At 41.4% G+C, this 15,038-nt stretch overlaps 1 protein-coding gene across 1 annotated transcript in view; it reads right to left on the reverse strand.

Annotated features, from left to right (window-relative positions):
• Nucleotides 1–12,629, reverse strand: part of cep89 (centrosomal protein 89) — a 119,892-nt gene extending 107,263 nt beyond the window's left edge. Inside the window, exon 1 of the mRNA XM_059992997.1 lies at nucleotides 12,208–12,629. Coding sequence (XP_059848980.1) covers nucleotides 12,208–12,246 — 39 coding nt within the window. The 5' untranslated portion in view covers nucleotides 12,247–12,629. The remainder of the gene's footprint in view (nucleotides 1–12,207) is intronic.
• Nucleotides 12,630–15,038: the final 2,409 nt, after the last annotated feature.

Raw genomic sequence — 15,038 nt, forward strand, 5'->3', positions numbered from 1 at the left:
TCAAATAATGATGAATCGGAGTAGAGGAAGGAGACAGAGAGATTAGTAACTATACATGGTGTTCTGACAACCTTTCCCTTAATGTCAATAAAAGAGGTGGTCACTGGCAACAGAAAGGGGGGTTGGTGTACAGGCTCCTGTCTACATCAACGGTGTTGAGGTTGACAGGCTGGACTCCAAGCTTCAAGTTCCTAGCTGTAAACCAATAGGCTGTCCTGGTCCAACCATGTTAACTTCACGGCCAGAAAAGGTCATCCACACCTCTACTTCTTCCAGAGGCTAAAGAAATTTGGCATGTCACCGTCAACACTTATAAATTTGCAATCAAGGCACCTCAGAATACATTCTGTCTGGAATCAAAGAACATAGCATAGTGCAGCACATTACAGGCCCTTCGACCCACAATGTTGTGTCGACCCTTAAACCCTGCCTCTCATATAATCCCCCACCTTAAATTCCTCCATATACCTGTGTAGTAGTCTCTTAAACTTCACTAGTGTATCTGCCTCCACCACAGACTCAGGCAGTGCATTCCACACACCAACCACTCTCTGAGTGAAAAACCTTGCTCCCCTTTGAACTTCCCTCCCCTTACCTTAAAGCCATGTCCTCTTGTACTGAGCAGTGGTGCCCTGGGGAAGAGGCGCTGGCTGTCTATTCCTCTTAATACCTTGTACACCTCTATCATGTCTCCTCTCATCCTCCTTCTCTCCAAAGAGTAAAGCCCTAGCTTCCTTAATCTCTGATCATAATCCATACTCTCTAAACCAGGCAGAATCCTGGTAAATCTCTTCTGTACCCTTTCCAATGCTTCCACATCCTTCCTATACTGAGGCGACCAGAACTGGACACAGTACTCCAAGTGTGGCCTAACTAGAGTTTTATAGAGCTGCATCATTACATCGCGTCTCTTAACCTCTATCCCTCGACTTATAAAAGCTAACACCCGATAAGCTTTCTTAACTACCCTATCTACCTGTGAGGCAACTTTCAGGGATCTGTGGACACGTACCCCCAGATCCCTCTGCTTCTCCACACTGCCAAGCATCCTGCCATTTACTTTGTACTCTGCCATGGAGCATGTCCTTCCAAAATGTACCATTTCACACTTCTCCGGGTTGAACTCCATCTGCCACTTCTCAGCCCACTTGCATCCTACCAATGTCTCTCTGCAATCTTCGACAATCCTCTACACTATCTACAACGCCACCAACCTTTGTGTCGTCTGCAAACTTGCCAACCCACCCTTCTACCCCCACATCCAGGTCGTTAATAAAAATCACAAAAAGTAGAGGTCCCGGAACAGATCCTTGTGGGACACCACTAGTCACAACCCTCCAATCTGAATGTACTCCCTCCACCACGACTCTCTGCCTTCTGCAGGCAAGCCAATTCAGAATCTACCTGGCCAAACTTCCCTGGATCCCATGCCTTCTGACTTTCTGAAGAAGCCTACCGTGTGGAACCTTGTCAAATCATAATGATTTGGTATGGTAACTGCTCTGCACAAGGGCAAGAAACTGCAGGTAGTGGCAGATACAGTCAGCACATCACTGGGACCAGCTTGTAAATTTAGACCAGGAGTCGGCAACCCACGGCTCTGGAGCCGCATGCGACTCTTTCATCTCTGTGCTGCGGCTCCCTGTGGCTTTGGAAAATAAATGATGAGTATTTAATTAAAATGTATTTTATGTTAGTTTGTTAGTTTTTGAAATGTAATCCTAAATTTGAAGATTATGGAGATCTTGTACAATCTAAATAAAACGTGTTTTTAGTCGCTATTGATATACGTCACAACTGCCAATGCCTGACACCCGCCAGTGCGCGATTTCTTTAATTTTTCGATCCAAGGTGGGCTAACTATGGAGAATTCTAAAATAAGAAAATTGACTGAAGAAAACAGAACGTTTAATGATACGTGGGCAGATTCATTTGCTTTCACTGCTGACGAGACTGATTTACCGGTATGCTTAATATGTAATGAGAAACAAGCAAACAACAAAAAGTCAAATGTCGCAAGACATTTCCAGAATAAACACGCAGCCTTTGCTCAAAAATATCCGGATGGAGATGAGAGAAAAAATGGTTTGCTGCTGGCGGACAATTTAAGTTCGGCGTTTTTCATAAATACAAGAAGGACTCAAATAGACATTGAGTATTTTACTTAAAAGTAACCTTCAACCCAACGTCTTTTTTTCAGAGTTCAAAATGTTTTTGTTGCATGCAGAAATGTAATTTCGTTTTCTGTGCAGGAGTTCATCGATTTCATAAATGCAACACATTATAGTTTGTTTATACATAACATAAAGGCAAAAAAAAGTTGTATGCAGTGCTATTTCATTTTAAATGTCAAACGGGTTTTGCGGCTCCCAGTGTTTTCTTTTCTGTGGGAAACGGGTCCAAATGGCTCTTTCAGTGGTAATGGTTGCCGACCCCTGATTTAGACCATGAGACACAGAAGCAGAATCCAGCTGAAAGATTCTGGGGTTATGGAATATCGCAAACATTAACCAGTCCACAGAAACCAGTCCACAGATCTGAATGTGGATTGTAGGTTGAATTTCAAATGCAGCTTAGTACAATGGTCTTCCAAAAGCTGCAGACTGGAGTTCAATGCAGACCAGGAAAAGTCCATTGTCCTGAGGTGTCAGCATATTCATGATGACAGCTCAGAGACAGCAGTGATTAACATCATTTTGGGTGTGTTGAAATGAAGTTCAAGGTGTTTGAAAATTATATGCAACTCAAAGGAAGCATTATGAATGCATAACAATAGAAATAGTCTTACTGTTACTTTGATCTGTAACAGATAAAAATGTGATAACAGTGGATCAGGGAGCCTCTCTCAATGGTGACTCCAAACACTGCCATCTTGTGTGTACCAAATAAAGACTTTTATACTACCAGCAGTGTGCCTCTCTGGTGGCTTTCATTGACAGTCACAACAAGGCCACTCGGCCCATCGATTTCACTCTCCCATTTCATCCTGATTTATTGTCCCTCTCACCCTATTCTCCTGCCTCCTCCATATAACCAATGATGCCCTGATTAATCAAGCACCTATCAACCTCCACTTTAAATAGACTCAATGACTCGGCCTCCAGAGCTACTCGGGTTAAAGAAATTCCTTCTCATCTCTGTTCTAAATGGACATCCTTCTATTTTGCAGCTGTGCCCTCTGGTCCTAGACTCACCCATTTATAGGAAACATCCTTTCCACATCCACTCTTTCTAGGTCCTTTAATATTCAATAGGTTTTATTGAGATCCCTCTTCATTCTTCTAAACACCAGTGAGTACCGGCCCAGAGCCATCAAATATTGCTCATACGTTAACTTCTTTCATTCCCAGTATCATTCTGCTGAAGGGGCCCAAAACTATTCACAATACTCCACATGCGGTCTGACCAACGCCTAATAAGACCTCAACATCACATCCTTGCTCTTAAAGTACCATAAGACATAGGAGCAGAATTGGGCCATTTGTCCTATTGAGCCTGCTCTGCCATTTCATTATGGCTGATGCATTTTCTCTCTCAGCCTCAATCTCCTGCCTTCTCCCCATATCCCTTCTTGCCCTGACCAATCAAGAATCTACCAACTTCTGGCACAGGCAACTGTGGAGGCCAAGTCTGTATGTAGATTTGAGGCAATGAATTCCAGATTCACCACAGTCTGGCTAAAGAAATTCCTCTTCACCTCCATTCTACAAGGACACCCCACTATTCTGAGGCTGTGTCCTCTGGTCTTAGATTCTCCCAGTATAGGAAGCATGCTCTCCATATCCAATCAATCAAGGCCTTTTAGCGTTCAATAGGTTTCAATGAGGTCACCCCTCATTCTTCTGAATTCTTCGAATACAGGCCCAGAGCCATCAAACACTCTTCATGTGACTAGCTGTTCATACCTGAAATTATTTTCATGAACCTCCTTTGAACCTTCTCCACTTTCAGCACATCCTTTCAAAGATAATGGACACAAAACCGCTCACAATCCTCTAAGTAAGGCTTCACCAGTGCTTTATAAAGTCTCAACATTACATCCTTGCTTTTATATTCCAGTCTTCTTGAAATAATGCTAACTTCACATTTGCCTTCCACATCACAGACTCAACCTGCAAATTAACTTTTCTGGAATCCTGCTCAAGGACTCCCAATTCCTTTGCACCTCAGTTTTTTGTATTTTCTCTCCATTTAGAAAAAAGTTAACCCTTTCATTTTTTCTACCGAAGCACATGACCATACACTTCCCAACACCGTATTCCACCTGCCACTACTTTGCCCATTCTCCTAATCTAAGTTCTTCTGTAGCTTCTCTACTACCTCAAAACTACCTACCCCTCCACCTATCTTCATATTGTCTGCAAACTTTGCAACAAAGCCATCAATTCCATCATCAACATAGAACATAAAAAGAATTGGTCCTAACACAGGACCCCGTGGAACAGCACTAGTCACCAGCAGGAAACCAGAAAAGGCTCCCTTTATTCCCACACTTTGCCTCCTGCCAGCCAGCCACTGCTTTATCCATGCTAGAATCTTCCCTGTAATATCATTGGCTCGTAGCTTGTTAAACAGCCTCATGTGTAGCCCGTTGTCGGATGCCTTCTGAAAGTCCAAATGCACATTAACCTATTCTCCTTTGTCAATCTTGCTTGTAATTTCTTCAAGAATTCCAACAGATTTATCAGATAAGATTTTCCATGCTGACTACTGCCTATTTTATCAAGTGCCTCCAAGTACTCCGAAACCACATCCTTAACAATCAACTCCCAACATCTTCCCAACCCCTGGGGTCAGACTAAGTGGCCTATAATTTCCTTTCTTCTGCCTCTCTAGACCTCTCAAAATGAATGCAAATTAACCATAAGGGACTCCTGCATGAGTATTCCCAAGCCCCTTTTGCACCTCTGATTTTTGAATTTTCTCTCCACTTAGAAAATAGTCTATCCCTTTATTCCTTTTAATAAAGTGCATGACCATACACTTCCTGACTCTGTGTTCCAACTGCCACCTCTTTGCCCATTCTCCTAATCTGTCGAGTCCTTCTAGAGCTTCTCTGCTTCAACACTACCTGCCCCTCCACCTACTTTTGTATCGTCTGCAAATGTGGCCTCTGAACTATCAATTCCGTCATCCAAATCACTGGCATATAACATGAAAAGAAGCACTCCTAATACTGACTCTGCCAAACACCACTTGTCACCTGCTGCCAACCAGAATAGCCTCCTTTATTCCCACACTTTGCCTCCTGCCTGTCAGGCTATCTTCTATCAATGCTAGTATCTTTCCTGTAATACCATGGGCTCTTATCAAGCAGCCTCATGTGCAGAAGCTTTTCCAATGGGCTTCTGAAAAACAAAAACAAAAGCACTCACAAACTCTTCTTTGTCTCTTTCCTGCCTGTTTTTTCCTCAAGGAATTCCAACAGCTTTGTCAGGCAAGACTTCCCATTAAGGAAACCATGATGACTTTGCCCTATTTAATCGTGTCCCTCCAAGTACCCCAAAACCTCATCTTTAATAATGGAATCTAACAGCTTCCCAACTACTGAAGTCAGGCTAAGATGCCTATAATTTCCCCTCCTGCCTCCTTCCCTTCTTAAAAAATGGAGAGATCTTTGCAATTTTCCACTCCTCTAGAACCATTAAAGAATCAAGTGATTCTTGAAAGATCAGTATTAATGCCTCCACAATCTCTTCCACTACCTGTCAGAACCCTGGGATGTAGTCCATCTGGTACGTTGACTTGCTTACCTTTCAGCTTCCCAAACAGCTTCTCCTTAGTAAAAGGAACTACACTCACTGCTGCCCTCTGACACCCTTGAATTTCTGGCATACTTCTCGTGTCTACCACAGTGAACAATGACACAAAATTCATTTCAGGTTCTTCCGCAATTTCTTTGTCTCCATTACTCCAGCATCATTATCCAGCAGTCTGATATCCATTCTCACCTTTCTTTTACTCTTTATATATTTGAAAAAACCTTTGGTATCCCCTTTGATATTATTGGCTTGCTTACCTTCATATTTCATCATTTCCATCCTTAAGGTAATTTCAGTTGCCTTCTGTTGGTTTTTACAAGCTTCCCAATTCTCTAAATCTGCACTAATTTTTCCTATACTATATACCCATTCTTTTTCTTTTATGCTGTTTTTGACTTTCCATCAGGCACAGTTGCATCATCATCCCTTTAGAACACATCTTCATCTTCGGGATACATCTATCTGCACATTACAAACTGCCCCCAGAAATTGCAGCCGTTGCTGCTTTGCTGTCATCCCCACTGGTGCTCCCTTCAAATAACTTATTCCAGTTCCTCCCTCGTTCTTTTGTGATTCTCATTACTCAAGTGATACATCTCACTTTATCTTCTCCCTTTCAAACTGCAGTGTGAATTAGATCCTAAAATGATCACTGTCCCCTCCCCAAGGGTTCCTTTACCTTAAGCTCCCTCATCAAATCTGTTTCATTACAGAACACCCAATCCAGAACTGCCTTTCCCCTAGTGGGTACCACAAGCTGCTCTAAAAAAAGCCATCTCACAGGCATTCTACAAACTCCCCTCTTGGGATCCAGCTCCAATCTGATCTTCCCAATTTACTTGTATACTGAAATCCCCTAGGACTATCAAAACACTGCCCTTATTATTTGCCTTTTCTATTGTCCATTGAAATTTATATTCCTTATCCTGACTACTGTTTGGGGGGCCTTTATATAATTGTTATCAGGGTGGCTTTACACTTGTAATTTCTTAAATTGACTTACAAGGATTCTACATCTTCCAATCCTATATTACCTTTTTCTACGGATTTCATTTCATTTCTTACCAACAGAGCCAATCCTCCCCCTCTACCTACATAACTGTCCTTTTGATAGTGCATATCCTTGAATCATACACTCCCAAATGTGACCCTGCAGCCACAACCGAGCTTACAATGTCATACCTGCAAACCTTTAACTGCGCTACAAGATCACCTTATTCCATATACTGTGTGCATTCAAATAAAACACCTTCAGTTCTCTATTCATCACCAATTTTGATTTTGCCCCATATTACATTTCAATTCATCCTAATGACTACAATTTTGTCCTATGATCTGTTTGTCCTTCCTCAGATTCTACTACACACAGTATTGACCTGTAAACCAACTGCCCCAACATAGCCCTATCACTCACGGTTCCCATACTCTGCCAGCTCAGTTTAAGACCATTCAACAGTTTTATCAAATCTGCCTGCAAGGATATTGATCCCCTCAGATTCAGGTGTAACCCATCATTTTTGTCCAGGTCATTCCTCCCCCAGAAGAGATTCCAAAAATCAACAAATCTGAAACTCTGCCCCCTGCACCATTTCCTCTGCCATTCATTCTATTCCTGCTCTATATTATTATTTTAACTTTTTTTTTTAAAAATAAATTTCTTTTTCGAGGAAAGGGTTGAAATTCACCAGATGCATCTATTCCTACTCTGACTGGCATGTGGCACTGGGAATAAATCGGAGATTACTACACTGGAGGTCTTGCTCTTCAGCCTTTTCCCTAACTCTTTAAACTCACTGCATAGAATGTCTTCCCCCCTTTCTACTTACATAATTGATGTCAACCTGCACCATTACCCTCACCCTCCCTCTTGAGAATCTTCTGCAGCTGTTCTGTGATATTCTGTGACCCGAACACCTGGGAGGTAACACACATCTTAGTGTCCTTTTTTTTCGCAGCCCCAGAAAGTCTTGCCTGTCCCCTTATCACTACCACTCAGCCCATCTTTACCCTTCCCTGCCGAGCCTCAGGGCCTAGCTGTTACTGCTGTGCTGACAGGTCAGCCCCCTCCAACAGTAAACAAAGGGATACATTTGTTGCAAAGGGGAATAGTCACAGGGGAACCCTGGCCTGACCGCTTACTCCCTTCACTTCTCCTGGCGGTCACCCATCTACTATCTGAAGCCTGCGCTCTGGTTGTGACCACATCAGTAAAAGTTTCACCTCTGAAGTTTTCAGCCTCCCGGATGCCCCTGAGTGCATCCAGCTCCAGCTCTTTGACCTTGTCAGTCCAGAGCTGAAGATGTAGTCATCAAGGAGACGGTCAGGTACCCCGAAATCCCACATTTCAATGAGGAGCATTCAACTATCTGAACAACCACCCAGCCTGCAGTTGTCTACCCTTTTTATCCCTCTGCCTTCTCAAACTTAGGTTCTAGCCTGTTCAACCAAAGCCTGACCACTCTAACACTGTCCACTCCAACAATGACTGCTCCACTTAAACCTCACTCCATTTTATTGGGCTTTGCTAAATTACTATTATTCTTAAGGTTGTTACAGCCAGGGGTGGTTATGGGGACAAGCTCCCACTACCTATTAAATAGTCCCAATAGTGTGCACCTCAAATAGCCTCTGACAACCAAGTCCTTCACGTGTGACTTAGCTACTAAGCTACTAAGCCTGGCAAAACTGTTTCTACTGATGGGAGAAAGGGCAAAAGCAAGTTACAGGCACCTTAAAACCAGTCGCTTCTGACAGGGGGACTCATCAGCTGTGGTTGGCAGCTCACCTAGGAGAAGAAAATCTTTGATTTCAAACCTCCACTGCCTTGCGGCTATACACACTCACGGAGAAGGTTTCGGGAGTAAACCCCAAGGGAAAAATCTGGAGATGGGAGTCCCTAAAGCAGTCATACATTGAGTTCAAAGCTGACTGATAACTCGTGCGATACTCGTGCATTGCTCTCTGCCATTCCTTTGGTTTTATCAGATGTGTGGAGAGGGGGAGCTTGCTACATGTGCAACAGCTTGCTCTCCATATTGTCCTGCCCAGGCTTGCATATCTAGACAGCTAGGATATCATATTCATAGTCAACTCTGACCAACAGAGGCCTCAGCAGCAGCTAAGTTACAATTAAAGTCCACAAGGAACTATCTCCAAGTAACTCCACAATTAAATGACTTACAACAGAAGTTCAGGAACTCAGGGTTCAGAAAACAATCAAGGACTATAAAAAAGAAAAAAATAGGCCAAATTACCAGCAGATAAATAGGTGTGCAGCAATTTCATCAAAAATTTTCCATTAATTTTCTTAATATGTCCAAGAAAAAAAAATCACAATGGCAATGAATTCCAGCTGAATTTATAGTTTAATAAAAAAAATCTTTTCTCCATTTCCTTTTTAGGCAATTTGAAATGTCAAGTATGCTAGAAATCAGAAGCAAAAGAAAATTTTGAAGTCATTTTGGAAAAGGCAGAGATTGTTAAGAATTAAAACAAGCGTATACATAAATTATTTCAGAACTGTGAAATGGCAACTCTCCCATAGAAAACAAAAATAGCAGACAGCCAGATAGAGACCAAAAAGCTCACGGTCAAATATGCTGTACTTCCTTTCAGGGGATGGAGCTGCCACACGCCTACAACTGTTCACGCACAGCACCCACAGCGAAGTCTGAAGCGTCAGTAGTAACAGCTATGGATGTGTTGGAGAGCAGCTGCAGTGGTAAGGTCGCATTGGAGAGAGCTTACTCGGTACCATCAAATACTCTGGTCATGTTAGCTGACCAGTCAAGCATGCAATTAGGGCCATTGGCTTGAAGGACACTATACAAAGGAAGCACAAGTTCTGCATCTTGTAAAATGAAGCACTGATAGAAATTCATCTTACCAATAAACTCTCGTAGTTTTTTAGTAGTGCGGGATGGTGGGAAACACATAATAGCGGCTACATTTGATGAGAAGGGTTTCACGCCTTCTGCTGAGATGTGATGGCCAAGATAGTCAATGGTTGACAACCCAAACTGGCAATTAGCAGGATTAATAATCAACCCATGTTGACTTAAGTGCTTAAAAAAATCTGTAGAGATGTGATATGTGCCTGGATTTGGATGCATTGACAATAGGTATGTTATACAGATAAACAAAAATATCTAGGTCTTTTATTACAGAATTTTCTCAAGCATCATCTGTGCTGCATTTCTCAGCCCAGCAGAAATTTAAAAAGGCCAAACAGGGAGATCACAGCCATTTTGCGAATGACCTCCAAACACACAGGCACTTGACGGTAGCCCCTATCTCAGTCAACTTTAGAAAAACTTTTTAGCTTAATATGCTGAAAAGTCTTGGATGTGTAGGACTGGGTAACAATCAGGGATGGTAACCTTGTCAAGGCATCGGCAATTGCTACATGGGTAGCAACCACCATTGGGCTTAGGGACCACATGGAGGGGGCGAAGCCCAGGGGCTATTCAACCTGCATACAATGGGGAACTTACAGGGCAGTAGAGTAATGGCTCAAAGTCCTTGATGTCCACAAGCTGGCTAAAAGTCCTTGGGCACACAGGAAATCTACACTGAGCAGAGCTCTAACCACTTTAGCCACTGAAGCGGACCATTACCGGTCATGCCCCGTAAGTCTCGATCCTGTTGCCAGTGGCGGCCTCCGACGATGTTTCATCGTTTGTCATATGATCAGCACACTCACTTGAGCACCCATGTCACACAAGAACCATCACCCTGGAAGAGCATCATTAACAAACAGTAGACAACTTTGGCAGCTGGAATCAGCAGTGTTCACAGACCTCTGGCATCCCAATGAGCTAGCACCATCAAAGCTGCAAAATAGTCAGCACTTCCTGCTTGGTCCTGCTGACCAAGATTATTGAGGGCAGGAACAGGAGAAGGAATTATGTGCCTCTGCCTGGCTGAGTGTACACTATCAGTCATCTTAGCAAGCTCCCTATCGTCATTCATAGGTGTAATTGTGAGGCCTATGTGAACTTCATCAGACATTTGCTGCATAAAGAGTTATTTAAAAATAAAACAAGGATGGTGATTTATCACCCATTGCGTTACCCTACACTAACAGGAGAGTGACCAATAACAATATTCGCTTGATAACAATGAAAATAATGATAGAGCCATTGCAGTTTCAGGATGATTTGCAGCTGGACATGCTTGGTCAGAATTTGCAAAGTATCTCAAACTGTCCATTAGAGTCATAGAGAAGTACAGTACAAAAACAGATGCTTTGGTCCATTTATTCCACGCTGAAATTATTTAAACTGCCTACTCCCCTCAACCTGCATCTGGACCACTGCCCTCCATATCCCTACTATCCACATCTCAATCCAAACCTCTCTTAAACTTTGAAATTGAGCTTGCATGCACCACTTGAGCTGGCAGCTTATTCCACATTCTCACCACCCTCGGAGTGAAGATTTCCCTCATGTTCTCCTTAAACTAACCTTTCAATCCCACTCAACCTCAGTGGAAAAAGCCTGCTTGCATTTACCTTATCTATACCTCTCATGATTTTGTATACTTGTAACAAAACTTCTCTCAATCTTCCAAGTTCTAAAGAATGCAGTCCTAACCTATTGTACAGTGCTATCCATCCCTCTCCACAGTCACTGCAATTTCGAGTTCTGGGGTCTTCTCTGCAACTGGTTCTGAAAGTCAGGTGTGCTGTTCCGTTGGAAATGCGATCCGACATTTTATACACTTACTGTATATGTTAATCTTCTAAACCACGACTGCCCACGTTGTTGATGTCCTGAATGTCAGTTTTTGATTTCGTCGTTCTCGTATTCACTAATTTAATGCTGAAGTTAAAGCCTGCCAAATTCTGAAACATTGACTCAATATTAATCTAACTTCAAACAGCGATTAGATAACGATTTTAGTATCAACTTAAAATGAAACAGCCTTAAATCTTCAGCCACACGCTTTAAATTGTTCAAAATCAACCATCAGGACCTGCCTTTGTTTTAGTATCAGAAACAAACCGCTGGAGAAACTTTGCAGGTCGAGCAGCATTGGGCGGTGGGTGCATCAACACTCATGCCGGGTCCGACCCGCCTTGTTGACGCCTCGTCAACAATTCCTCTCACCCCAACCCTTCAAATGCTGCTCGACCCACTTGAGTTCCTTTGCTGCAGATTCCATCATCTGCAATCTTTCAATTATCTCTCTGGTCGCCTGAACTGTAAATGCTCGAATATAATCTTTAAGAATCATGCGTGCTACTCATACAACGTCGAGGATTACTTTAAACAATTGCAATAGTATTGTCATTATTGCCTGATCGTTCAGGTTGTCCCAAATCTCATGATCTTGATTCCTAAAAAAGACGACCTTATAACGGAAAGAACAAACCCTCGAACGCCCAATCACACGCAGCTGCGCTTGAGTTCGAACTATTTTTTAAAAATCTGATCTCACTTACAAATGGCATGTTATTCTTTCTTCTAAATGTAAATGGCATTTCGCTTGCAGTTGAAAAGTCTGACTATCCTAGCGACACGTTCAGCCACGCAAAAAAAAACTTTACACAGGAAATAGCAATGTCTTCCCAGGAACGCTTTTCAGTCATGGTACTTGTAAATAAAACCTCCTTCCATTGGGTCAGCGAGGAAAATTCGCCCAATCCCAGACCGCGGTGATCATCTTAGCAACAGGCGCTATTCGAGAACCGAACTCTGTTCCATCGCCCTCTTCCTGGGGATGGGTCACCTGGGAAGGCCTTTGTTTTTGTTCGTGAATCAATTGATAGATTTGGTTGGTTCTCCGCTGTCACTCTGGAGTTTAGACGTCCCTTTAGTGCGATGCCGTTCTCGAAACAAATGATTTTTGCAGGACTACGTTTTCTAAAATTCCCTCCCCTTCCATTTATATCTCTGGAACCGATCCTTGACGACTCATGTTTATTATTGTTCTCTAATTACAGTCGTTAATTAATAAGGATCGCTATTAGTTTATATGTAATATATAAAGTCGCTTCTGATAAATATGTAGTGGAACATGGTGTTGAGCAATTAAGATTTAAACAGAAACGGACTCCTAAGGGCAAATAAAATCTATAAGAAAAGGAACTGACATGAATTAGTGACCTTATTGTAAGTGTTTGCAGAAGACATAGGAAAATCACCCAACATCATGGAAATGACCAAATAAATTCATTATCGAAGTGCACTTAAGTCACCATGTACTCACTCCCCTGAGATACATTTTCTTGCGGGCATTCACAGTACATGTAAAGAAGCACAATAGAATCACATGATAGAGAAGGACAAACAACCAATATTCAAAAGACAACTGCAAATACAATAAATAATAAATAAATATAGTAGGTAAATAGATAGGTTGAGGAGACATTAATAATCTTTCAAGAATCCCTAGATTCTGGAATGGTTCCGGGGAGTGGAACCATTTTCTTTGCACAGGTCGGTTCCGAATCCAAACAGCCAAGTCGCAGCAGACCCCATGCGTCCTGATCTTTTGGATTAGCCTCCCATGAGCGACCTTGTCAAATGCCAAACTAAAATCCATGCAGACAACATCCACTGCCCTACCCTCATCAACCTCTCTCATCACCTTGTCAAAATACTCAATCAAGTAGGTAAGACACAACCTGTTATGACAACAGACTATGCTGGTTCTCCCTAATCTGGCCATGGGTTTCCAAATGCTCTTGTATCCTATCCCTAACTATTTCCCTACAACTGATGTGAGATTCACTGATTCATAGTTCTCAGGATTTTCCATTGTTCCCTTCTCAAATGGAGGTACAACATTAGCTACTCGCCAGTCCTCCGGGACTTTGCGTGTGGCTAGAGAGGACACCAAGATACTGTTCAAGGCCCCAGCAATCTCGTTCTTGCATCCTTCAATAACCTGGGGTAAATCCCATAAGGCCCTGGGGACTTATCCACCTTAATACTCATTAGGAGGCCAAATACTTTTTCCTCCTAAATCTCTAAACACCCTAATGTTCATTCAGCACTGATCTCCTGGTCCTCTATATCCCTTTTATTTTGGGAAAATCTGAAACAAAGTACTCATTAAGTTCCTCACTCACATTCTCTACATCCATGCAAATGTTCCACCCTTTATCCTTGAGGGGTCCCACCCTCTCCCTAATTACCCTCTTGCTTCTTTATGCACCTCAAGTGCTTCATTTGATCCTAATTTCCAAGGCTTTACATACTTTTTCTTCTTGACTTAATTTCATTTTTAGAATCTTTTTATTGATACATAATCTTCAACAGGTATAAGATATTACAAAACCAACAAATTAATATATATATAATTAGTAAAGCTGAAGAAAATTAAAAACTGATAGCAATATATAAAAACGAAAAGAGAAAAAAATTATGCAAGGAAAAGAAAGAAAAAGAATTGAGAAAAAAAACACACTAACTACAAAAAAAAAAGAAATAAACCATTAGGAATCAACCCCCCGGAACAATATGTCTAACCATCCTCTATATATATAAAGAAAAAGAATCATCAACTGCCAATTCATATTTATATAAAATAAGATTGGAAGGAAACCATAAAAAATAATTCAAATTAAATGATAATATTTGGCAAAAGAGCCCCATCTTCTCTCAAAGTCAAATCGGGGATCAAAAGTTCTACTAATTTTTTCCAAACTGAGACACAAAATTACTTGAGAAAATCATTCAATTAATGTAGGGACAGAGGTATCTTTCCATTTTAATAAAATAGCCCTTCTTGCCAATAATGTTGATCTGAAGATGAAATACCCTGAATATGAACAGTTATTCTATTAGGTTGTAAATTGATTTTTAGAGCTTTAGAAATTGTAGAAAATAAAGATTTCCAGAACGGTTTTAATAAAGAACATGACCAGAACATATGTAGCTACTTCAGTTTTACACCTATCGCAGTGGTTATCTATACTAGGAAATATTTTAGATAGTCTCTCCTTTGTTAAATAATAACGGTGAATAATTTTAAACTGAATTAAACAATGATTAGCACATATAGAAGAATTTATGTTTTTCAAAACTCATACCCAATCTTCATTAACAAAGGTCATATTAAATTCTCTCTCCCAATCTTGTTTAATCTTTAGTGAGAGGTTTTCTTTTTGTAACAAAAGTAAATTATAAATTCTACTAATAGAACTTCTCACTACAGGATTCAACTTCAAAATAGTATCCAACACTTCTTGACTTAATTTATCACTTCTCTGGACATCCAAGGTTCTCTTGTCTTTCCATCCCTGACCTTCCTTCTAACAGGAACATA

Source organism: Hypanus sabinus, chromosome 17, assembly GCF_030144855.1.
Source record: "Hypanus sabinus isolate sHypSab1 chromosome 17, sHypSab1.hap1, whole genome shotgun sequence".
Classification (NCBI taxonomy): domain Eukaryota; kingdom Metazoa; phylum Chordata; class Chondrichthyes; order Myliobatiformes; family Dasyatidae; genus Hypanus; species Hypanus sabinus.